The sequence below is a fragment of the Pungitius pungitius genome, chromosome 20, assembly GCF_949316345.1.
Source record: "Pungitius pungitius chromosome 20, fPunPun2.1, whole genome shotgun sequence".
In the NCBI taxonomy this organism is placed as follows: Eukaryota; Metazoa; Chordata; class Actinopteri; order Perciformes; family Gasterosteidae; genus Pungitius; species Pungitius pungitius.
The window spans coordinates 9,564,830-9,590,216 of NC_084919.1; the positions used below are offsets into that span (position 1 = coordinate 9,564,830).

At 44.5% G+C, this 25,387-nt stretch overlaps 2 protein-coding genes across 4 annotated transcripts in view; one reads left to right on the top strand and one right to left on the bottom strand.

Annotated features, from left to right (window-relative positions):
• Positions 1-525: 525 nt before the first annotated feature.
• Positions 526-4,306, bottom strand: cep57l1 (centrosomal protein 57, like 1). Of its 3 annotated transcripts, none has more exons than XM_037448651.2 (11): positions 4,192-4,306; positions 3,131-3,284; positions 2,850-3,038; positions 2,646-2,767; positions 2,365-2,478; positions 2,203-2,280; positions 1,912-2,001; positions 1,734-1,808; positions 1,376-1,638; positions 1,147-1,291; positions 526-1,043 (listed from the first exon to the last, which is right to left on the bottom strand). In XM_037448651.2, the coding sequence occupies exons 1-11, from the start codon at positions 4,207-4,209 to the stop codon at positions 837-839; spliced, it is 1,455 nt and encodes a 484-aa protein (XP_037304548.1). In that variant the 5' UTR covers positions 4,210-4,306; the 3' UTR covers positions 526-836. The 3 variants fall into 3 exon arrangements, with proteins under 3 accessions (XP_037304548.1, XP_037304547.1, XP_037304549.1); XM_037448650.2 differs by lacking the exon at positions 4,192-4,306 and adding an exon at positions 3,634-3,883; XM_037448652.2 differs by lacking the exon at positions 4,192-4,306 and adding an exon at positions 3,518-3,616.
• A 115-nt stretch (positions 4,307-4,421) lies between these two features.
• The window catches only part of sesn1 (sestrin 1), a 38,223-nt gene continuing 17,257 nt past the window's right edge, over positions 4,422-25,387 (top strand). Inside the window, exons 1-2 of the mRNA XM_037448648.2 lie at positions 4,422-4,735; positions 5,649-5,959. Of these exons, the coding sequence (XP_037304545.2) occupies positions 5,690-5,959 (270 nt within the window). The 5' untranslated portion in view covers positions 4,422-4,735; positions 5,649-5,689. The remainder of the gene's footprint in view (positions 4,736-5,648; positions 5,960-25,387) is intronic.

The window sequence follows — 25,387 nt, forward strand, 5'->3', positions numbered from 1 at the left end:
TTGGACATAGAGAGATGTAGCAGTAACTTCACCACTGTAGTTGTTTTTTTAGGAAATTACTCAGTTTCCGGGTAAATGCGCCTTGCTCATCAAAAGTGACTGTGAAGATAAATGTTGAATCCTGATAATGCTAGAATTATGAGACCGCATGAGGTCGTTTCCTCCCTTCAAGAGTAGGTGATTAAAATAAACCCAGCAAAGCAAATGTGGGCTGTCATCTGAAAAGCATACAATTTAAAAAAAAAAAAATAATGAATCAAAGAGCATGTAACATTTGGCAGGGTGAAATAGAAAAATGTGGCAAAAGGCAGTTCCTCCTAGTGCAAAGCGACAAAAACCACATTTTTTTTGTCCTGTGGTCAGGGCGACATTTACTCAGCCGTACAGCCTGCTGCTGTAACAGTTCACAGATATGTGTATGAGCGTTCAAGACAGCCTGAGATAAGGTGAGCACTGCCACCTAGTGGTTCTAAATGACAGTGCAGCAATGGAGAAAAAACCTGGCAGACGTAAAATGCAAGAATCTCTGAAATATGCATACAAGCTTTATTAGATTGTGAAAACACTAAAAATAGATCAATACAGCTTAATTTGAGAGGAGATGGGGTTAGGTTATGATTCCTAAACTCTACACCCTTGAAGGACCGTGTCCTTCAAAAACATAGGTTTTATGAGTAACACATGATCAAACCATTGTGTTCTCCCTCCTTTTATTTGTTACTCAAAGCATACTAACGACCATTTGAAGAGTGGAAAAAAACAGGCTGCATGGGAACCCTAAAGAGTCTTGTGGTTCTACCAGCTACTGTATCACACAAAAAAGGTCTGAGAGGCTCTCACGTTTCCCAGGAGACATCGTCCTGTTTTAGGCTGTTTCTGAACTTCTGTGTGTCTCGAAGAAGCTGCAGGTTGTTGTGATTGGCCCCACCTTTCGTTTTCTTACTCTTAGCCTTCACAGGAGAGGGTACAGGTGGTCTGTATGCACCCAATGTCTTGGCTGCGTGTTCCTCAGCACACGGCTGCCTCCGAGTCAACTTATGGACCTGTGCGAGAGCCGAAGACAGCAACATTAGCAGACCTAAACCACACACACAATTAGGGATGGAGATCATCTGCCACTGGATTGTACAGAATGAGGGTGCATACCTTCTGCTGATGTTTACGGAGCTTCATGATCTGAGCTCCCTTCTCCTCCATCCTGGCGATCAACCTCTCCAATTCTCTCTGCAGATCCGGGTTCTGCTTGCAACGTTGGGTTGACTCTATCTGATGGACCAACTCTTGATGCTCACTGACCAATTGAACACACAAACAGATTATTAAAAAGCAAAACAAAAACAAAATAAGGAAGACGATTGAAATAACGCTTACTCACAAGCTCATTTGTCCCAGCTCGTCCTGCAGAGCTAAGAGCAGGTCAGAAAGTGAGCCCAGTGGCTGTTCCGCTTGAAGGGGATCCCCGACAGGCTCTGGAGATGTGGTGGAAGATGCACCAAAGTCCCTTTGGAGGCTTTTCTTGGCTCCACAACCAGACCTGTGCAGTGTGCTCACGCGTTCACACAGTTGTGGCTGATGGTGCTTCATCATGTGGAGAATACTTTGTACGTTGGCGTGGACCGAATGGCTTGGGCTTGTTGACTGTGACAGAGGAAGAAAATTCAAGAAATAAAAGTTAATAATAATGGGCAGGTTTTATTTTTTTTAGTTAGTTTAGAGCATCGGAAATGACTTACCGTTCCTGCGACGAATGGCATTACTTTGTGCCTCGGGCCCCTTGGTGATGGCAGCTCGGTCTGTCTGGAGGTTTTCTGGAGGTACAGGACGGTTTCATCACAACTAAGTGCAAACAAATGTGTTTTTTCTCATTGACTAATACAGGCAGTTAATTAGCTTCAACAGCGAGCAAATTACCTTGATGTTTTTTTTTGTTTTCTTCTTAGGCTGAAATTCATCATCAGTTGGCACAGACAATTGAAAGTTGATCTCCATCTCCCTCTGGAGCTTTGGACATGGAAAAAGGTTTAAGTCAGTCCTTTTTCCTTCTCAAGATTCTTTGTTGGAATTCTAGCATCATTAGTTTTTGTGGATATTTTGAATAGGAAGTCAAATGTATGGAATGGTATTTATTATTTGTATGCATGCTGAGGTTAGAGGAGGATTTTAAAAAGTCTAAATGGAGATTGTGTAATTTTGTGGACTGACCTTGTCAGCTTTTTCCTGCACAATTTTACGCTCATGCTCTTCTTTCAGTAGTTTTTGCTCCAGAATGGCAAGCTTCGTCTAAAAGCAAAATAGCATCAACAACAAAAAAATCGGCTTTGATAATTAGTGTTTGGAATCAAGTATTAAAAAAAAGTGAATAACCTCTGCTAGAGTTTGTGTCTGACTCAATTTAAGACACTCTGATTCGAGTTTCTCCAGTTTATCCCGCTGACATTGGGTGTTTGAGCTGCACGGTTGCTGGTTTTGCAGTGAAGCCTAATGCAGAGGTGAACAGAGATTATATGGTTAGTTAGAAACATACATGGTTAATTGAATGTTGTTTAAAAAATATATAAAGCATGCTTAACCAACATTTCACTTCAACATATTACACTGAGGGTGTGATTGCGATGACAGTTTAAGTTCATTCAGATTGTCAGCACCTGATTCTCCATAAGGACATTACTCTCCTTCTTAGCGCTTTCAACCATCTTCCTCATGTAGTCTAGCTGCTTCTCAAGGACCTTACAACGAGTCTCTGCAGACTGCATCTTTGAGTCCAGCTCTGATATATAAACAGACACAACTATTAGAAGAAATCTACAAAAAAAGACTGGATTGGCCTCCCCCTCCCCTCCATCAATTACCTTTCTTGCCAGAGTTACCGGTCGCAGGTTGGCCAGCTGCTGCCTGACTGTGCACCGTGTAAGAGTCCCTGACCTCTGGACGCCGGCGAGCATCCTGGGAGAATTGACTATAGCTCGTCTCCGCCTGCTTCCTTTCCAACTCCAACCGCCTGATTTTCTCCTGGAGGGTCTTCAGTGCATCAACAACGGCTGATAAGGTGTAAACAACAACAGTTACACTGCAGCAGGTGGACAAAAACGTATTAAGAGAAAAGAAGGTGTAAATAATGGCTGTGCCGTACCTGTGCTGTCTATTTTAGGTTTGGTTGTCATCTGTGGGTCGATGCTGATGGATGAGTGGCCAAGGAACTCAAGCTGTCTTGCTATAGGTACGATCCTGTTTGGAGGCTGGTAATAGCTCCCGATGTAACTGTTTTTTGAGGGTGAGTCTAACGTCTACAGACAAAAAGAGTTGGTATATGAATCAATTCCACATACGTGCAGGATCTAGCGTCATAGCTGGTAAACTACCTGGCGATGACGAACGACCCGTAATCAAATCTAAACGCCCACCGTTGAGCTCGTAAAAGCAAATTGTCGAAAAAGTCACGCTGACAAACACAAACCATTTTGTTAACAAACCGCACTAAAGCGGTAAGGCCCTCCGCCACTGTGTGAGATGAACGTACCGAAAACATGTCAACAATGCTCCTACGTTAGCAGCCAACGACGACGGTAAACAATGCTAACTTAAAGCTAACGTGATAGCCACATTCGCAGCTAACGGCTGATTCGCCAATGTTACCTGATCGTGATATGTCTCCATTTTTGTGACACTGAGGTTTGTACTCGCTTCAAAACAAATTATATGTGTTTTTGTATTAATATTCTGCGACTGCTGGTGTTAATAGTGAACTTATTTCTCCTAGCGCCCGAGCTGCGCCGGTTCTCCTGTTCGCTTCCTGTCACTTTGAGCAGTCCGCACTTTTTAAATTTCCCTCCGTCTGTGGTTCCGCGTGTCCACAGACACGCGCACGCGCACGCACACAAGCCCGCAAAACACCCAGGCCATGACCTCCTTGGTCTTGTTTGGCGTGGGAAAAAACGACCCTTGAGGTATGTCAAATGAGAAGGTCTACATTATGTTAACAATTGTCGATGGCATTTTCTGATGACTTGGGTTATTGTTAGAAAAGTGTCTTTACCCGGGAAATTAGCCAATGACTCCGTTAACAGTTTTTAAAAAGTATGCAAATAGCTTGTGTTCCGGGTAGAAATGACTCATTTCCTGTAGAAATAGTTTAGGTTTTTGGGGTCCACAAGATGTATGCATCTTTTGTAGATTTAGCAAAAAAACACTTACGTGCTTTAACGTAGACATTCGTTTTATGGCACAACTCCAATTAAAATGTTGCTTAGATACTGTGTTGACCTTTTTATTTGACCTGCTTATACAATTCAAATGGCATCTCTGGGTGTAGTTTGGCGTTTAAGAAATGGAAATGTACAGTATCCCTCTCTCTCTCTCTCTCTCTCTCTCTCTCTCTCTGTGTCTGACAAACAAGTTGAGGGGAAGTGGGGGCTGCTCCACGCATGCTGGGAGATGTAGTCTTTGGATGCTACCATTTAAAACACTCACCGAGCGAAGAGAACTCAACTCCCATGGTGCCTTGCTCCGGCCGCTCGGCAACTCAGCTCTAACCAATCACGTGTCGGAATCCTCGCGGCACCATCTCCTGGAATGCCCAAGGACTCCTCTCATTGGTCAGCCCACTCTGCCAATCAAGTGTTAACCCTCAAGTTGTTGCCTCCCGTCGTTTTCTGCCCTGCTGGGACTAACGTAACTGGTCAGTGCTGTGGCAAGACGTCCCGTCGCAGAAGACCTGCACCCAGAGGATGTGGATAATGTGAGTATTTGAGAATGACAGTTTCTGCGTTTGGACCACAGGGAAAATGTTTGTGTGTAGGAATGTTATTTTGGCCGCTTTTTTGTTGTTATTTGATGGTGTCTTTGTTAACGGGGCAGTGTGTAGACTAGAGGAAGCCGGGGAGATATTGAAGGACTCACAAAGTGACAAGTTGCCTATTTGTACGTTTTCAGTCATGATATGTCTATTATTTAAATATAGATGTCATTAACTATAAACCAACGTCGGTGAATCGTCGTTTACAAACGCGGTGTGGTTGTAGCACTTTAATTGCCAGATTATGGTTGTTTGTTACATCAGTAAATAATCCAGACATTTTTTTGGAAATTGGTAACGGACCAAATACCTATATTGCCAGTTTAAGCATGATCTGTGTTTAAATCCCTTTAATACCTAGCCTGACCGACCCTGGTTATTTGTAGCTAATACCGATTTTTTTGAAAATCATCAATTATATTTGAGTTTTTATTCTATAGGCTATTTATAGGATATGAAGTATGTTGAAAGACAGTGTGAGAAGATATATTTATTGACCATCATAGATACCACCCGATCTATATACCCTCACGTTTACACATTTTCATATGTAATGTAATGTATATGTATATGTAGGTTATTAGCAAACGTTTTTTTAACCTATTATATATGATGGATTATTTAAAGACCAGACAATGATACAATATTTTATCCATTTACACACCTTTTTTATTGATGGGACATTTTACAGTTGATTAATAAACTCGTACGTGCTCCTTGTATGTAATTGTAATTGGTAAGTTGTTTGTCATGAATAATGCATGCTCACCCCATAGAAATCCCTCCGTGTAACATTGAAGAAAACCGTTTACGGTTATAAACTGACATGTTGTGACCTGTGTTGTTTGTTGCATAGCCTGTTGTAAGACGGCTCCAACGTTAGTCCCACATCAAAAGATGCAAGTGCAGGTCCAGGAGTCTCTGGGGAGGTGGAACGGGCTGGGCAGCCGGGATGCCGTCTCCAGATCTGAAGCCATGGAGAACATCCGCCAGGACGTCATGAGGAAAGTGGAGGCCATCGGACCCATACCAACGTCCCCCCCAGCTTCAGGGAAGCTTCCCAACAGCGACCTAAATGACGTGCTGGCTCACCTCCTCATGCTTTCCAAACGGTGTCCCTTTGACGACGTCAAGGAGCGATGCATCCGGCTTCTACAGGGCGTCCAGGTAGGAGATTCATACAGCTTGCAATGTGATCATGGTGAGCATCTGGTACCAAGTTGCATTATGCTGCACAATAGTCTCAAATGTCCTCCCATACTAGTGCTCTTGGTAGTGCTCTGCTGCCATCACTCCTCTCTTCGCCTCTTCATAAGCATTGCAAACATTGTGGTTTATTCAGGAGACGACATGCCACAACCATCCGGCATCATTTCTGTCTAGTTTTTAACGTTATTCCAGATGTATTGGGGTCTTATTTGGATTGAGGTCACAGCATGGAGCCAAATGTGTTCATGTTGTCGTTGATTCTTTCTGAAAAAAAACCATCGTGTGATAAATAGACAGGACCTTAAAAAATAGAATGTGTATTCATGGTTGAAGTGTTTTATGATTCATTTAGTCAGAAAAGTATTGTGGATTTATTCTATTTGGTCAGATAAAAATATCCTTATTTACTCCCAGAGAACAAAATGTAAGCTGTAGCCTGTACCACTTAATGAGTCCTGTTAGGATGCAAAACTAAGCCTGACAACTTTTGTAATGGCCTGGCATGTTTTTATTCTGAGGAAATAGACTCGCAGTGGCATTAATTCCCGTTTGTGAGGCAGTGGAAGATGGTGGAGAGGTGCAGAGGGGGAGAGAGAGAGAGAGAGAGAGAGATAGAGATGAGAGAGGGAGAAAGCTGCTTTGCGGGTTTAGTAGTGCACCATGGTACACACCGTCTGGTATTTTTGAATTATGCTAAGCTGCGTTGGCTGTGGGCTTGCCAAAGGGTGCCGTTATGAGCCCATTGTGGCAGCTCATGTCTTTCTTGTTCCACTGTTAAAGACTCCCCTGACCGCTACACACACACCTACCTTTCTCACATTTCCAGGGATGGAGGGGGGTAATGGAGGGGGGCTTGTGCTCAGACGGACCTCTAAGACCATAGCAGATCCGCTGATTAAAGACAAAATCTTTGAAAGCACAGACAGTCCTCTCCTCGTGGCAACCCCCTCCCTCTAAGGAGGAAGGCCTCCTGCCTGGTGAGAATAATGTCTCTTAATAACCTCACGGCTTGCAAATATTTGGCCGACAACTATGTGTTGCATGTTTGTTGTTCCATTGTGCCGATTCCCTGTCTGCACATTTTCTCATCAGTGAGAGAAAATCCAATAATAATTTACAAAAGAAAAGAATGCCATTGTATTTCGGTTTGGCATGGAATGACAAACATAATTCTAAGCACTCTACAGTAAAAGGTTAATCCGATAATATGTGCTTATAAATTAAAGAATAAACTAATGCATATTGACGCGCCTACTCACATTTAAAGCAATTATTTGTAATTTTGGAAAAACAACTTCTCCCTTAGATTAGCGTTGCCATCTAGCAATAAACTCTGCATAAATCACATTCAGCATACCCCCACCTCTATAGTCCACAAATGAAAATGGTCTCTTAATTAGCTTGTTTGTGAGATCGGGAGCAATTCACTTGGCTCTCAACACGCTGGGGGCTCCTAGCTGACTGCAATAACAGGGGGACAACTGCGGTGAAAGTGCTGCCTGAGCTGATAATGTTTACCTGAAGGTGGGTGCTATGCTTCTGTAATGAATCTGTCAGTTGGGTCGGGCGTTATCAGCTGTAACCGACGTATGCGCGCCGTGCACCGCAGAGGCTGTGAGGCCAAAGCCTTTGTTTACTGGAGGGTTATAGGAGGGATTTTGATCTGCTCATTTAACGCCTTCGTATTAAGACCCGTGTGGTGATGCCCACTGGCACGGATCCATATTTTTCCCCACTTTCTTTTTAATGTTTTGCTTCGAGGCAGTTACTTTATTTTCCTTTTGAAAAAAATGTTTCTCCTCTTGCTTTTCAAGCCCCCCGCCCCCAGCTGTGAATATGCAGGCCAAGCTGGCGCCGAATGTTTGCTGTGTTATGCTGCCCCAAAATTTCTGGGGTCAAGGGTTACGGGGCCACTGCTGAAAATAGTGTCCCGTGTGCGTGGGAATGGGGGGGGGTTAGGTACCCGCAGGCCGCCCTCGTGTAAGAATCTGCCGGGTTCAAAATCCCTTACCGATGCAACGCTCCACGTACACATGCGTTCGGGGTTCGTCCAGGGGCTCGACGTCTCACTTTATCTACATGTACACATAGGGGACGCTGGATAACGATGGCGAAGGCCCGTGTGCACAAACCAACGCAGACAATGGTGTTTGTTCCCAGTGTATGAAAGGGGAGGGCAGACTCCATCGTGCCTGCTTTCTCGCTCCAGTCACCACGTCCCCTCGCTGGATGAAAGGAGGCCGGTCTCCGGCGGCCTGGCGGAGACAAGGAGGGGGTTTCTTTTATGTTATGCAATTGGTTCACAGCGTTTGCGCAATACTCTGACTTGAATCAAGGGCTAGTCTTGAAAAAAAAATCAACCTTTTTCCTTGTGTGTGCTTCCTGGATTTTTCGAGACTGTCCTCGTATCCAGCCGTCAGTGATAAAAAGGTGTAGTGAAGAATGTACAGTAAATTCCACATGGAATCAGTGTCTCTTTGGATTTGTGTCTGTCCAGTTCTGGATTACAATGGTGAACTGGCAATGCCGTCCGGTCCAGTTTAAGTGCTGCGAACATGCAGTTTAATTTCAAAGTGGCAGAAAGTGTCTCGCTCCGTTAGTATTGCAGCGCGTTATACCAAGCCTTTCTTATTCTAAAGTCCTAATGCAGCATTGTACATAAGTGGAAGGCCACGCTTTGTGCACCAGGCTATTTACTGCATTGTGTAAGGTACTCAATCCTTTCTTGATTTTATTTAATTTGGTAAGAAAGCAAGGTTCTTGGAGTGGACTTGAGTTTACTTGTTTTTCTGTTTAAGGCGAAGGCTGTGAATGTTTCAAGCTTATGTGCATCCTAATTCTTTTCACATACTTATTCGTCTTTATTTATGGACATTTCGGCTGACTCGGCAGCGCTTGTAATAAACACTTATGTGTGATTAATTAAGTGAAATAGTTTCCTGGACCCGGCCTCCCAGAATAACCCCGAGCACATGTCTTGCTCTACACGGAAAACTCTGGAAAGTTCTGCAGGCCCTCGGAGATGACATCGGTTATTGATCGCGTGGCTTCTCCTCATTTGATTGAGTCGTGGCCGTCGCATAAGGTCACTGTCGTACAGTTTGTTAAAGGGTGTGCACACTTAAAGGGTGTCCTCCATCGTTAAGTTTTCCTCCCTTCTTCCCATTAATTCCCTGTGGTATCGGTGGCTCTATTTTGTGTTTAAGTGCATGCCTCAAGAAGCTTTCCTTACTCTGAGTACAGTAAGGAGGGCCCATGGAGGGCTGGACAGATCTGCTGCATTATGGGCAATCTCTGCTCCAACCGGGTCAGACAAACTGCATGTCTGGGGGGGGGGGAGGGAGCAGCAGCAGCAGCAGCAGCAGCAGCAGCAGCATTGACCTTTGGCACAGTTACTGTACATATGGAGGATGTGATGGAGAAGTGGAACTCCAGCTGCCAGCTAGCTGCACAGAGCGATGGGACGGTGTTGACAGGAGGTGCTGAACTGGAGTCTGTGGCTTTTTCATCCTGACAAAGCCACGTGAAGTAATCCTATCGAGACCACTCAATGCTTCTTTCCTCCAATTCTCCTGTTGTGTGATTAGTTTTTTGGTGCTGAGGATGCTGATACTGTGATCATTTGATTAATCTATGATTCTGAGAAGTATTTGTGATACTTTAACATTGACTCTTGGAAAATGTGCTGGATATTTTATAGAACTGAATTTCTGAAGAATGTGATAATAAAACTATTGATTAACAACATTTGGTTAGTAAAATGTATCATCAAATTCAAATTGTCTTTCATGTCTTTAAATAAAATGACTTTAAAATCACCATGTTTCATTAATTGATATGATTGTTTTTACTAATGATGTTAAAGTAAGCAAAATGGGAGAAAGTATGATTCAATAGCACCAAATGCCTGTTCTACTGAGATTTTAGAGACCATCTCTAACAGTATGTTAGGAAAGCATTTAAACAAGCCCCCACTTTGATCCTTCAACACAGACCCCCCCCAAGCTCCCCCTTCCAGCCAGTGCAGCATGCTGCCGGCTGTAGACTCGGGAGGACTAGTGAGGAGGGGGAATGTGGGAACTGTGCAACTAGGTCACTGTCAATCCTGTTGTAAGCCTGGATACAATTTTCCATTTTTAGTCATTATTTCATATGATAAAAACTGTGCTGGGGAAAAAAACAATTTTTTTAGTTAATTTGTTCCTTGTGAGAGCCATGCATCTGATTGTCTTCCACTAAAACATGTCCTGACACTGAGGCAGGCATGGGCCAGTGTTCGGTCCGGGCGTTTGCAGAGCCAAAGCAGTCGTCATGGTACCAGCAGCACCCTGTGCAAGGATGGGGCGGGCTGCTTGAAACCGTTACTTGGGGGGTGGGCGGCTTGTCTGTGATTATTTCTGGCTTTGCTATTCAGCAATTGAGTGAAAGGGAGAAGGAGTGATGGGGGGTGGAAATCATAACCGGTTAAAGATCATAAAGTTGATAATCAAGTCACTTTGTCAGGCGAGCTCGGTTCCCTGCAATCCCCCCCCCCGGCCTGCAGTTGTATCCCGTCTGATCAAGCGTACGTTATCTTCATACATCATGGAAGCATACAGAGACACAAGGCTCAGCTTGTCTCACCCACACACCCTGAGGAGGAGGGGTGTGGAGCGAGTGGAGGCACGGCGCAGGACAACAGTAACAATGCGCTGCAGCAGCAGCAGGAGGAGGAAGGAAAGGAATAACAACTCTTTTGACAAACACACACACACACACACACGTCATATAACAGAGCTGCCGGGCCAGGCTTTTAGTTGACTGCAATAATTGGGCATGTTGTCCATGTAATGCTTTCAAACTCTGGTGAAGCAGGACTTAATGTGTTGCTCCCAATCGGGGAGATCACATGATGCTGTTGAATAAACGGGTCTCAGTCTCTGATCGCCCGACTGGGATATTTTTATCCTGCATAAGGAATGAAAGTTGGGAAATTATTTATGAAGTAAAGCCTTCTGCTGCTCCATTAGCGACGATCAACTCTTCTTTCTGTTGGTTTAATGTTGCTTGGGTTATCACACTTAAGTCATCATAGGTACGGTGCTCAAATGTCAACACCATTATGTGGTTTTAAAGATGTATTTTTGGAAAATGTTTGCCTTTTTAAAAATTTGGCAGAGGATATTGTAGGAGTAGGGAGGGATTAAGGTATGACATGCAACAAACATGCCTCAGTTACATGGAAGAGCCATAACCCGTCTACTGGAACCGATTCATCCACATCTTAAACGTATGCGCTTTTAGCTCTGTGGACCACCCTCTTTTGAGCAGTAGACATTAATACTTCTCAGCATAAGACGTTGTTTGCTTGAACACTAATGGAATGGAGGCATTGTTGTGTTCTTAATTACAGCGTTGCTCTGTAAAAGGCTCCAGTATACTCACCCTGTAATCCTGTGACTGAGTTATATTATGCTGGAGCAATCAACCTTTTTTAATTTTTATTTTTTTTTAGTAATTTTCTCTTATTTAAATTGCAAACATCTTCAGTAAAAAAAGCCTTTCTATATATTTGAATATTTCCATGACGTCGGGATCCAAATGCCATTTAAATTTCCAAACGCCTACTTTACATTCCCACACCTTTCTGACCTGGGAATGTGTGGAGGTGAAACGGCAGGCTGGTTTTGACCTTCTCCCAAGGTTTCTCGCCCTTTTATTTATTTCTTAACAACTCTCTCTGACTTCTTGTATTTCCACATGAGTGCAGCACTGTGTCTTTGCAGACAATGGCCCGTCTTGTACGTCTCTGTCAAAGTCGGTTTCTTTAATAAATGCTTATAACACTGTTATCGACGTCATATGAACCGGGTATTGCATGGTCATAAGGAGCAGCAGAGGTGTTTTGACTATATTGACTGAGGCTTTTGATTGGAGGGTTTTGTGTCTGTATGGGCCCTGAAAAGAAGACTGAAGACGCTACCAAGATATGAAACTGTGCCTCGACTTCTTTCTTATAATTACAATCATGATTTGCTTCTGAATGGAAGGCAGCAGTTATCCTGAGGGAGAATTCCTCCTTCCTATCGAAGTAGCTGGCTGCACTTTGGCCCTTTTTGCCTTCTGGCCTCGAACCACTCTCATCTATCGACTTGCATGCCATCTGTTCAGGATTAATTTGATCAAATTCATAAATGAATGATGAAAGCGATCATCCACTGGAGGCGGCATTTCAAAACAAAGAAGAATCAATGTACGCCTTTTTATCCTCCACCCTCTTGGTGCTTGGCTTTTTACTTGATGGAAAAGAATTGCCCATTGAGTGGTTTCATCAATCACGCAGTGTGTCCAGGGACCGGCGCTGCTGCAGTTCCACTGTGTGGCCACACGGGGGCACACTGTACCAGTCTGTGGGCTGCTTCTGCTCTCAAGTTGCAGGATGGGAATTTTCCATGCACTGGTTTCAATACATTTAAATTGTTTCCTTTTGGCCTGGTCACTGGGCATTCATCCAGTGTGTGTGTGTGTGTGTGTGTGTGTGTGTATGTGTGTGTGTGTACAGGTCTTAAGAGATTTATAGCAGTGAGCACGCAGCCTTTGGAGGCATCTGCAGATCAGGTCACAAAGCATGAATAGCCCTGTGGCTGCGGTCCAGACCTCAGTCTGAGGTAGCCCCTATTAGGATACAAACCACACAGGCTCAACACCGGGCTCAGTCAGCTGGAATACACAAACACAATTTGAGGGACAACTCCCTTCTGTTTGGTTCAGAAAGTATTGTGCAACCACTGAAATCTTGTTCAATGATTATCCAGGTGGAAAGCTGTGATTCTTTATTGATTTAACCTAAAGGAGCTGCCTTTGACTAGAGCAAAAGATGTGACTCAATAACAATAGTTGATTTCATGCTGGATGGATGGTTTCAGTCAGTTCTCATATGTTCATAAAAAATGATTTGGGTTCGAAGCAGTGACTTGAAAAAAGCAATGAAAGGCCTCACTTTAAGACTGAAGACATTGTCAGTGAGATTTTTCACATTTTTGACATTTGGAAATCTATGAGATGATTCATTATTTTAACATTAGATTCTTGCGCGCCTAAAGAAAATGCGGGTTTAACTATTGTTGGAGTTGGTCAGCTTTAACGGGTATGAACATCAGAAACAATGGGGCTGTATTTGCTCTCAGGAGAAAACCTAAAACGTAGAGCGGGAAACGCACAATGCTTCCAAGATCTCGTTGACCCCTGTGCACCTCATCCAATCTGGCTCAGGCCCAACACTTTGAAGCATGAACTTGGCGGCGGGCAGCACCTGATGGATAGTTTCCCATCGCATGCATTGTGTGTGTGTGTGTGTGTGTGTGTGTGTGTGTGGTGCTGCTCACCGAGCGCTGTGGCTCCACTTTACCCGGCGCCCTGTTGGCTTAGGCCCGGCTACCGTGTTGTTTCAGCGTGTGTGTGTGGTATTTGTTCAGGGCCCAGTGTGCGGTGGCGGAGTGGTATTGTGCTCTCCCCAGGGGGGGTATTGTCCCATGTATGTCTGCTTGTTTATGTTGCAGGACGGTTTGTCACGACGGTGACCGTTTCACGCTACGGGACTGCCGTGTTCCCACAGTCGCTCACCTCTGACCTCAGCGCTTTTCCTCCAAAAGCAGGTCAAAGTGTGTGAGAAGGAGCGAGAGAGTTGTCAGTCAGCGTGTGCGATTGACATGCACGGTTAAAAATAAATACTCCACAGTGATAACCAAGGCGAGGTAAACAAACTCCTTCACAATGGCCAGTGTGTCTGCCTTAAATACGGGAATAACTGCGGGTTTTTTGGGGTCTTATTCCAAACGCACTTATTGTGTTGTCAGAAGGTTTTAAATGAATCTGTGACCATGAGGTTAATTCCTTCATTTCAATGTATTTATAATAACATGGAGTGAGCCAAGTCTCGTAATGTTTATATTACATAACCCCCCGTTTTAGAAGAAATAAAAGTAGATGAATATACACTTGTGAGTGAAACACAAATACACACGTGAAATTCTTTTCACAAACATAACAAGTCATAGCAGGCCACACGAGCAGCACCCTCAAGGTCAATGTTGTATTTTCAGGATTTTCTTTCCTGCTGCATTGTCCTAAATTATCTTGCTGTGAGGCAATGGTGCAAGAAACACCGCCATTCAGCCCTCACTTCGACTCCTACAACTCTGTTCATCAAAAATTGTAATGCCATATTCCATCACAATAACACTGTAGCACCAACAGGTAAATAAATATAGCTTTATCTGCCACATCACCCAATGTTATTCATGGTTTTAAGTTTCATCCAGCTGTCACTGAGCTGCCACTTTTGTAAATGTAACCAGATACTGTGACAAAATACTTTAGATTATATTGATCCCATTCCCCTGCAACCACACACACTCTGCGTATCAAGATTAATTGCTTGAGATACATTTTCTTCCCACAATCAACTAACAGAAGAGTGTGGCGGGTTAATAGGAAGAAAGAAAAGATCTCAAATATTTACTTGGGGGATGACTGCATGCTATTCTCACTTGCACACCACACTCTGTTAGCAGTTAAACTCAAATGTGTGTGTGTGTGTGTGTGTGTGTGGTTGCTGTCTCTTGTGATTTGGTCACTTCAGATGCATGTTTTCTGGTGTCTAACTAAAAGAAGACTCACGTGTCAAAGAGGAAATGCTTTTGTTCCCTTTTTTTTTTTTTTTTTTCTTCCTTCAAACGGTTTTAAAGTTCAAGGACAAAAACCTCACAGCACAGAGTTGTTTACCTCACTAACGCTCACACACTTGTACCACTTGTCCCAGCACAGCAGTTGAAAGAGATACCGCCACGTAATGTTGCCATTCACCACACCTTGAGGCTTGGTTGGACCCCCGGTTGAGGCCACACACACCCACCCTGACACGCTTCTACACCCACCCACACACACACACACACCCATTGCCCAAAGCTCTCCTGGAATGTTACGATAGCACATCACCCAACAACTCCACACTTTTGTAATGTATCAGTGTAAGCCGTGTGCGCATTTTTGTCATACTTTAGCGGCTTGTTTTGCAGGAGTCCGGTTGGACCCGAACTGGAAGCTGCTCTGTGAGGCCATCGTGTAACTGGGATCCGCGTGAGCCCGGCGATCTGACTCATGAGCTTTCAAGGAACAACGCGGGTGTTTTGGTTGTTTACACCAACAATTGAGGTTGCCGTGTCCTTTTGAATTATTCCAGATGTTTGTCTACGTCACTTTTGTGGTGTTACAAACTTACAACATGGACTTTAAGTTGGATTTTCCGTAGGCCCTCCCAGCTGAAGTGAGATGAATTGGTTTTAGTAATTGTTAAAAAGAACTGACCTTTTCTGCTTTTCACAAGTTGTGCTGGGATGTTTTTGAGATTTTTAAAATACACTTGATCAAATGCGGTAGTTTCTCTTACCCCAGATGAGAGGATGACTAATGACTATTTTCTGTAGTGGGAGAATCACTCACTTTTCATAAGGCTTTTGTTTTGTCAATGAAAATGTTATTCATTAGAAAAAAATGTGTTGCAACATTGACTTTAGTGAGCAGCCTTTTTAGGAGCTGTTTTTAAGAACTTGGACCGGAGGTATTTGAATGTACGGGTGAAGTGAGGTGTAGCAGAAAGAAAGCTTGAAAAATAAACTCTAAACACAGTACAGGAATTTAGTGGAGGGAGACGTGCAACCATGCAGCAAAAAGAAGACTTTTTATATATTTATATATATATATATATATATATATATATATATGTCTGCGAAAAGGAATCTCTCCAAAAATAATCACACATCCGGGAGAGGACCTGGCTCTTGGTAGAGGGAAATGTAGAGAAGAAAAACCCAAATTCCCTCATACTTTTAGGGAGCTCAGACATACAGTACACAAATAGAAGAAAGAGAACAGAAGTATGTAGGCCATCGGGGGGTCGATGGTGAGAGAGACAAAAACAACTTCTTCCATCTGGTTCCTGAATAGCCAGTGCTGGCAGCTTGCCACACCTTGTCCGGCCCTCTGTAGGTCTAGTCGGGCTGCAGTAAACACTCGGAGGCCCTTAGGAAACCAGGCATGTAAAGGTTGGCCCGATTCACTCGCCCCACGATTCACTCGCCCACCTCATTGGTGTCCTCCCTGCCGACCGCTGTGAGCCAACGATACCTGCCGAAAGAAAAGACCCCCCCCTCCACCCCCCCACCCACCTCCCATGACACGCATGGTCGTATTCGGACAAGAACTCTTCTGAGGATATCAATCCGCGACATGCTTTCAGTCGTCAGGCTTGTTTTGAGGGAGTGTCGGTGCTCACTTCTTGTCACTTGATATCAAGAGAGGAGGAGGAGGAGGATCTCTGAAGTTTGAAGTCGGCCTAAACTGGACTTAAATACATTTGTTGGTGTAGAGATGACGGCTTTGTGAGCGATAACTGTCCAAAATAAACGTCTCAATTCTTGCATTACCTAAAGCAATTCCTTTTAGTAATGCAAGAAGTTAGGTCTTTTGAATATGGGTTATCTTTGGTTGAAGACTGAAAGTTCTGTGACCTGGCGTGTGTCCCTGCGTGTTTCTCAATGTGGCCATCGAGCCGAGACGTCCAGACATGCCGTCAGTGCTCCCCTGTCTCACAGGTTTTCCCTCATCGTACATGGGACGAGCAGAAGAAAAAATACGGTGGGCTGGTTTAAAAAAAAGAGAGCTGGAGAAGCGAGAGAGTTGTCAGTCAGCGTGTGCGATTGACATGCACGTTTAAAAATAAATTCTCCACAGTGATAACCAAGGCGAGGTAAACAAACACCTTCACAATGGCCAGTTTGTCTGCCTTAAATACGGGAATAACTGCGGGTTATTTGGGGTCTTATTCCAAACGCACTTATTGTGTTGTCAGAAGGTTTTGAATGAATCTGTGTGTGTGTGTGTGTGTGATATGCAAGCAACAAAGTCAGGTCTGTCTGTTTTTGATGGTATGGGCGAGAGATTATGATGAAAATGCTGTAAAGGTTCTCCGGTAAAACAAAGTGTCTGTACGTGCACTATTCACTCGCAAAAACTTTTGAATTTGGGTGTAGCCCCCGACTAATTGTGGGCAAGCACTCAAAGCCTATTAATGCCTGACCTGACCTCCTCTTTACTCCATCCATCACTCTGAGCGCAGAAAACCCCAGAGAGAACCAAAACAACAACTGCTGTTAACAGGAGAGTTGGCCACTCCCACCGGCCGCTCTGATTGGCCCAGACGCACCGCTTGAGAGGGCGGCTGTTGGCTGAGAGGAGACACACCTCTAGAATCTGTTTATGTGCAGCCAGAAAGCGAGCAGCAGGAGGAGGACGGAGGAGGACGGGGGGGGGGGGGTATTGCGATGTGCAGGAAACGAGGGGAAGAGATTTGGGAGGAGGGGGTGTAGTCTCTGGGAAAACTTCCAATGGAGCTGGTTCAGAACCTTCTAGGAAAGTGGGATGTTTGTTTGGTTGTTTTTCTGTGTGTGCTGAGGCCTCTGACAATCAACACCAGTCGCACCTAATTATTGTCGGGACCGTTTGACGAGCCGTCTCGTAAAGTTGACCAACACGAACAACATACTGCACGTATGCTTGGTTGTCCCAGAGGAAAATTTGACATCTTTATCGCCAGTAATCGAATCCGCATGTGTCCGTGGTCAGGCCCGTCTTTGCAGCCTGCAAAAGAGCCAGTTTGTCATCAACAGCAGCTACAGGCGACTAGTGTTTTTTCACATTCGACATACAGAGGGGGGCGGGCGGGGGGGGGGCATACATGGCATTCATACTGCTCCGTACTGCGTGTCTCACAGCATCGCTCTCTGCAGCTGAAGCAAGCCAGACGGTAACAGTAGGTGGGTCTGTGTCTGGAGCGCTGTTTTTCTAATCACAGATGCCAAGGATGTAGGAGGAGCTTAAGATGTTTGTGTTCTCAGCTCTGAGGCAGAGAAAGTACTGTATGTAGAAGTACATTATGTTCTGGAGGTAAAAGTTCAGCCATCGTGTCAACAGGTGAGCCCAGGGTTCACTCATTCAAAGATGTTGATATCGGTATCAACATTTCGAGTATTTACCAACAACAAAGAGAGCCATAGAATGTAATTTACAAAGATTTAAGTAAAATACATAAAAGTTTAAGATCAGTGTTCAGGTCAGGGATTTGTGCTACTTTTGAAAGCTGAGATGACTGCAGCGTCCATTCAGTTCTTGTTTACCACCTCCTCGTGTGTTTGTGTGTCTTTCTTTTGTGTTTGATGAAGAGCGTCTTGGTGACCTCGGGACTAGCTTGAGGAAGAGGTTACGCTTAGTGATGTGCTCGCTTACGTACACGCACTCATCTAAACATCACATGACACAAAAGTGAGGGGCTGAGGGGGGGGCTCACACACCAGACCTCCTTATTATGAAGCTACGCCCCCCATCTTGTGTAATATTTGTTTGTCCTCACTCTTTTGGGGTTTTGGCATTTCTATCTGCTGCTCGCTTGTTGATGGCTGCCAGAACAGGACTCCCTTTGTTCAACCAAGCGGCCGTGTGTGTGTTTGTGTTCTTGCATCAGGCCTGGATAGAAAACAGATTACTTGGTAATGCTGCAACATATTTAGGATGCCTGCATGTTTGTTCGGAATTCTTAAAAAAGTAAAGATTAAGTTGGTGAGCATGGTGTACTTTGTTTTTTCCAGAGCTCTTTCACGGCAACAACGTGGATGACTTCATGATAGGTGGCGGCATGCAAATAATTAACTAAACCACTTCCAATCCCACAATGTTGCATATGTGAAGTGCTTATAATGTAGAAAAACATACCTGGGGCAATACTAAAACAAAGAAAGAAGAACTGAGATATGCACTTCGTTGTAGGTTTTTGTGCTTTTGATAAAATCCTAACCAGTGCATTTGGAAAATGGACGGTGGGTAAATTCATCAGAGTACGGTACAAGGCCGATGCCCTGTACGATGTGCTATAGCTGCAGGTGGGACGATCTCCCATGCAGCAAAGGTCAAAGTGCACAACCTACTTATAGCCCGAAAACTAGGGAAGTTGGCTTAAGTTATACCACCCATTGGCTACGGAAGGATCTTTGAGTTACTTATGTTGGTAGGAGATTAAATTAAAGCCAATTAAATTTTAATTTATCCGTTTAAAAAAAAAGATTCCAGCACTTGACTTGTTTCCTGAGTTACACTCTCACCATTGCCCCACACTCTGCTGCAGCGTGTTGACAAAACATCCTACAAAGTTAATGTTCAAAAGACATGCCTAGAAAACTGCTGTTTGGAAGAGCGGTTTAGTGAATGGTTTCCCCGTTGGCCCATTCACTTTCCCCTCGTTGTGTCAAAGTCAAGTCAGTTGTGTCTTCTACACATGCCGCACAGATGAGTAAACAACTGTTAGACGTGTGTGTGTGTGTGTGTGTGTGTGTGTGTGTGCGTTTGTCAGTGTATGTGTGGTACATAGATTACATTTCAACCCAGCTGATTGCCAAATCTTTTTTTTTTTCTTTGCTGGGAGTTGCATGCTCAGGCATGCTGTGTCAAGATATCGTATAGCTCCATGCGTCTCGCTTTCCTGTCCGGACATTGCAACATAACCAACGTAAACAACTAATTGTAAAAGCTCACCGATCTATTGTGTCCTTGTGTGCAGGACTGTTGCTTTCAAAACGGCACTTAGAAGCTTATCTGCCCCTCCATAAAGCTGTTCTACTAACACAGAGCACCTGCAGATGCATAAATCCCGAACACACATCGAACCAGGCTCTGGTTTTTATGTGAGTTCAGAAAGGACGTCAGCATTCCTGCTCCCTGGACTGTGATGTCCTTTTCTGCCAATGCCTCCGCTTAATGGTGCGTACTGAGAGGCACAGCCATACGTACACAAAAGTGAGAATGCAAAACCCACTGTAAAGCTTACCCGGGTGAAGCATTCGCAAGTTCTGGCCACATCGCCCTCGTGTCCGTGAACGCACAACTGTCTCTTGCGATTGACCGTGTGTGTGTGTGTGTGTTGGGATATTTGTGTGTACAGTGTGAGGTATGTGGTCTGTGTCTGTTGGCTGCAGCCCACAGTCCCCACTGGTTCAAGCTAGTTCATCCGTCATTGTTGGGTATGCGGCGGTGGCCTCGCCACACAAAGCCACTTGAAATAACGCAGGTTTTTTTTTTTTTTTCCCTGCATGAGAGGTGCCGAGTTGGGGCAGATGTGCACTTACCGGTTTTGATGCCAATTTACTCGCTTCTTCAAAGAGATGAAGAGAAAACCGGCTTGTGAAACCGTCGTTGCACAAATAAACAGACACAACGGCGAGGAGCAGGAGGAGCAGGAAGGAGGAAGAAGAAGAAGAAGAAGAAGAAAGTACGTTGATTTTAGAAAAGGAATGTTTATGCTGAAAAAGCTGCGTGCGTCGTTCACAGGAAGTGAGCCTCCGTGTGCGTTGCCCCGCACAGGAAGTACACGAGTGGGGAAGAGTTTGTCAGAGCCCTCAGGGGGAAGTTCGTCCAAGGTTACAACATCTGTCGCCTGTGTTTAAATGTCAGCGTTACTCCAAGTACAGGTTACTGTGAATAAGAACAGGAGGGGGGGGGGGTTGTCCTCACTGTGACGTCACTCGGGGGTTTGCAGATTGGGGTTTAAAGTCTCTAGTTCCGCATTTTCTCTTGTCTCTATCTTGTTTTTTTGGAAGCAGCAGTGGGGGAGTTATACAGATATGAGTGTCAGGCAGGGAGTGACTAATGGATGACACTTTCTGGTTGCGCTACAGAAAGGAAGAAAGGGGGAGACTTATTTTAAGGACTAAAATCTGGACATTGCAGCGTCTGCTGCATTGATTTGACAACTCCTTTTTTGTTAGTAAGTTGTTTAAACGCACCAGTCAAACAATAAATGAATGTTAAGATCTTTACGGCCCCGGCTCTTTCATCCTTGTTTTTCACTTTCCATGAGAACTAAAAACATGTTAATCTACATGGATGCACAGACATGAAACTCTATGAGGTAAACGAATATTATTCCAAACGGTCCGTATTGCGCGTATATAAGCTCAGATGTCACGTTGGCATTGTATTCTCTCGACCGCATAAAATGAAGTTTTATTGAAAGTGTGATTCCATCTTTGGTCCTTGGGTGGAAGATTTGAAGACATTTTGCTAACCTGACGCAAACACCACCCTGGTGATATTTACTGTATTGCGCTGCCTCATGTGCCATACGTGCATCATCTGTATATATATCTGTTTCTTTAATATTTCACATAACTCTTATGTTGTCAATCTTTAATCACTCTTTAATGTTTTTTAACACCCAAAATGAAGATCGATGGTCTTCATTTTTTCCTTCACGCGTACACTTTGAAAGACCAACACAGAAACACACATGCGCACACACACACACACACACACACACACGCACAGTGACAGCGACTAAGGTCGGCTTGTTGTTCCAGGCAGCTGGCGGAGAGCTTTCCTGTCCAAGCAGCCCAAACGCTGAGATGGCAGAGCTGTGAGGGATGGTGGGAAATATACAGAAGAGAGGGAGACAGACAGACAGACAGCGAGAGAGAATATGCCGAGTGAGATGACCACTAGCTAATTCTCTGCTTTGCCGGGCGGGTGGAGCAGGAAACGGGGGCATGGGAGATGGGCAAAGGCCAAGGAGTCAGCCCCGAATGGCTGATATGGCTGCCTCCACATTCACGCACATGCACGAGTCTGGATGCACACACGCACATACAAGCGTACAAAGACGCATGGGGAAAAAAAAAGGTGAACAAATGCATGTTGGGAAATACTTTACAGCATGAAAGCCCAGCCTGAGCTGCCACACCACCCACCAAGTGTGTCAGTGTGAGATTTGTGACACCGGTACCCTCCTGAATGTGTTCATCCTCGTACACGTTTCCTCTGTTCAGAGGGGTCACTGAAGGCCACCCCTGGGAACGTGGGCTCAGTTAAGTAATTCCGTGTTGTGATTTAAGCTTACAGAAGTCGTCTCCACAAAGCCTCTAAGCTGAATCCTGCTGACTCACCACAGATAAACAAACTGTACAGAAGCCAAGAAACTCAAACCAGGCCCCAGGTAATATTGGATGATGAGACCAGTCCAACTTCCTGCTCTCAGGTAATGCGGGAAGTCTTCAGTCTCAGTGGAGAAGTATCCGACGCTGCTAAAAGTCTGTTTACATGCAAAGGGTTACCCTGACTCTTTACTCTCTCCTCGTATGTTGTTTAAAGTCGTGTTTTAAGTTACAAGTTTAAGTTACTTCTCCACTTCTCAGTTGAGGATTTGCTGGTTGGGTGGTTTGGCTTTGGAAATGTAACTTACATGTTTGACCATTCTTAGATATTTTTTAATGGAGTAAAAGTGATCTTTTAAGTTTATATATACATTTTTTCAAATTAAGTATTAGTTGCAGCGTCCTAAATTGAATGCTTTTAAAATGAATGTAGTGGAATTTCATTAAACTATTTCATCAATATATTGGAAGAGCCAGAAAGCAACTGGATTTGATTCATACATTGTGAGAGATTGGCTTTTGCAAACTATGTCTAAATCTTTGCACTGAGGCTGTGATCATGAAAGTGATTGGATGCCCATGTAAAGCTTAATTTTGGAGGATTTCCATGCCCACCACTACATACTCACATCACAAATCAATTGGTTTGCTTTCAGTGTTGCTTAAAACTTTTCATGGAAGGGTCTGAAAATAAAGAAATGTGAAACCAGCTCTTCATCTCGGATACAAAATGAGTTTTTTTGTCTTTATTTAAAACCACACATGCACCAAAAAAGAAAAGTTTCCAAAAACCATCTGTTATTTTTTCTTAAGGTGTTTCCATCAAAAACTTCAAAGGCATCTGCTACGAGTTGGTTCCAATATACACTTTATATGCTGCAGTGAAACCAGCAGAAACACTTTGTCGATGTGTGATAAAGAGAAAAAAATGGTGAAGATGTTTTCAAAACATCAACACAAGCAGCAAAGGTTATAAGCTGTATTTCCAGGGTGAATGACCTGAGGTGCAACCTGCTGAGAATCATGTGACACCCCCAGCACACACACACATACACACACACACACACACACACGCATACACACACCAGCCCCCTCGGTTGTGTAACACTGGGCTAAGAAGGTCTGCTGTGTGTGTGTGTGTGTGTGGGGTGGGGGGGGGGTTATTTCTGTTCTTTGACGCTCTGGTGTGACATTCTGTACGGATCCAAACTGATTCGTCCTCTACTTTTGTGTTTTGCATGAAGAAGCAGTGGACGCCGACATTGCAGGGGGAATGGCCCAAAACCCTAAGAAAGGGAAGGTGTGCAGACTCGCGCAGCAGTGGGAAGTGTGTGCCTCCTCGACGTCTGTATTAGGAGTTCGCGTCTGCTTCGTTGTAGTGTTTTCATTTTTCCCAAATCAGTCAGTGGCTCTGACTCGGTCTCCACAAGGCCTGAGGGGAGGGAAATGAGCAGATAGGGAGATGACCGAGGTGAGATAATACTGTGAATTAGAGAAAGGAAGAAAAACATGCACACATGTAGAGATGCTGAATAGACAATGGAAAGACCAACCTAGAGAGGACAGAGTGGGAGTTGTTGTTTTGGCAGATAAGCCTGTGCAGCTGCTTTGGACAAGGCCCCTTCGCAGCAAAGATCAGGAAAAGGCCTCACTGCTGCACACTTCTCACTCGCATGTACACACGTGCATGTCATTTAAAAGACCTTCACTTTTTGGCAGCGGACGCTCGCATTGTGTTGTCTGTGAGTGGTTAAGACATTAAATCATCTTCAGAAAGGAGAGGCCACGGGAAGCTCCTGCCGACGCAGACTGATGCCTTTTCTCAGAGACTCCTCGACAACGGACATAAAAACACCTTCCGCTCCCATCTTGGGTTTGTTTGTGTCTCATCATTGCTGACTGCGCAGAACAGCGGGGACCCGGGGTCAGACGACACGCACGTCAATATGCGGTACACACGGACTGGGGCTGGCCCGCGGGGGACCCTGCAGTCATAAAGCACCGGGGGAATATTGGGAGCAGCTAAGGTGGAATCTCCATTAACACGCTTGTGAGAAACCACTCTCTTGACTGCGCCTTCTTAGCTGCTGTGTTTTCTATTGAGGCCCTTTTTTAAATGTATGTCACGGTCAATGTCCAAGCTCATTACTGTGGAGCTGTTGTGTGTGTGTGTGTCCTGTCAAAGTCCTCTCTTCCTGGCGGTTTCCCGATCAGATCGAGGGGTGTGTTCCACTTCCTTCCTGCGCTGCCACAATCTTGGCTTCCTTTTTGTCTTCCAACTCCATGAAATCCACTGCTTGTGTGCACGTGCCTCTGCACACAAGCGTGCATGAAACACACGCAGGTGTTGCTGGGGGTCAACATGGAAAACGGGACTCAGGGCTTCTCTGCTTGTTGTCATGTGACCCTCGCTGCGTGTGGACAAACACAGTCTTACACCTCTGAGGTCAGAGGCCGATTAAATAATGACATGGAGTAACTTTCCCACACGGTGACGTCACCGCTTGTGAAAGCCTTGTCGTGAAAGCAGCCTGTCTGCGGTCACCTTTATCTGCGCTGCCACCTCTTTCATCAGTCCCACCTGACCAGACTTTGTCCTGCGTCACCGATTCCTGCAGACAGCCGGCTGGGACTTGTGTTAAACAAGAGCCTTGGCCCAGGTTTTTTTTTTTTTTATCTGGTTAGCACTTCTCCATCATTGATGAAATAGCAACTTTCTTGCAACACAGAGGTATGTTTCTGCTTCCTGTCCGGGTGTTATTTTCTTTCTTTTTTTTTACCCCTTGCAGACCTTATTGGCTGCTTGCGCCGGCATCACACCATTTAAAGCTTATTTTAACGGTTTTGTAGTCTGGACAAAGAAGAATGCCCGGGGTTCACTGGATATGCAATAATGTTATGAACTGTATTGTTTAAAGATAAGGATTCAGCTGGAGGAGTGTCGGCGTGGGTCGATGACTTGACGTCAACGGGCCATGTTTGTTACTAAAACCTTTCGATAAAGAAAAATAGCAAGGATTAGCGTATCGAGCAACACTTGAAAACTGCTGCTGCTGCAAAAGATAAAACAAATTATATGCAACTTGCAGTCCTTCACGAGAAAATCATACTTGAATTGCATGGCCCCAAAAGCAAAGTATTAAAGGGAAACTTTTCTAACCCGTTCCCATGATTCTCTGTGCCTTATTTTTCAATTGAATACGTCCAATCAATATTCAAACTTCAAAATGATTTGCCTTCTGTGCTACCTTGATTTCTCCTTGAGTGAGACTGTAAGACACTTCTAATGAGCCAACAAGAGCGAACAAAACATTCTCCTTCACAGCCCACAAGGCACCAAACAACCCCCCCCCCCTTAACCCCCCTCCCCAAAAAT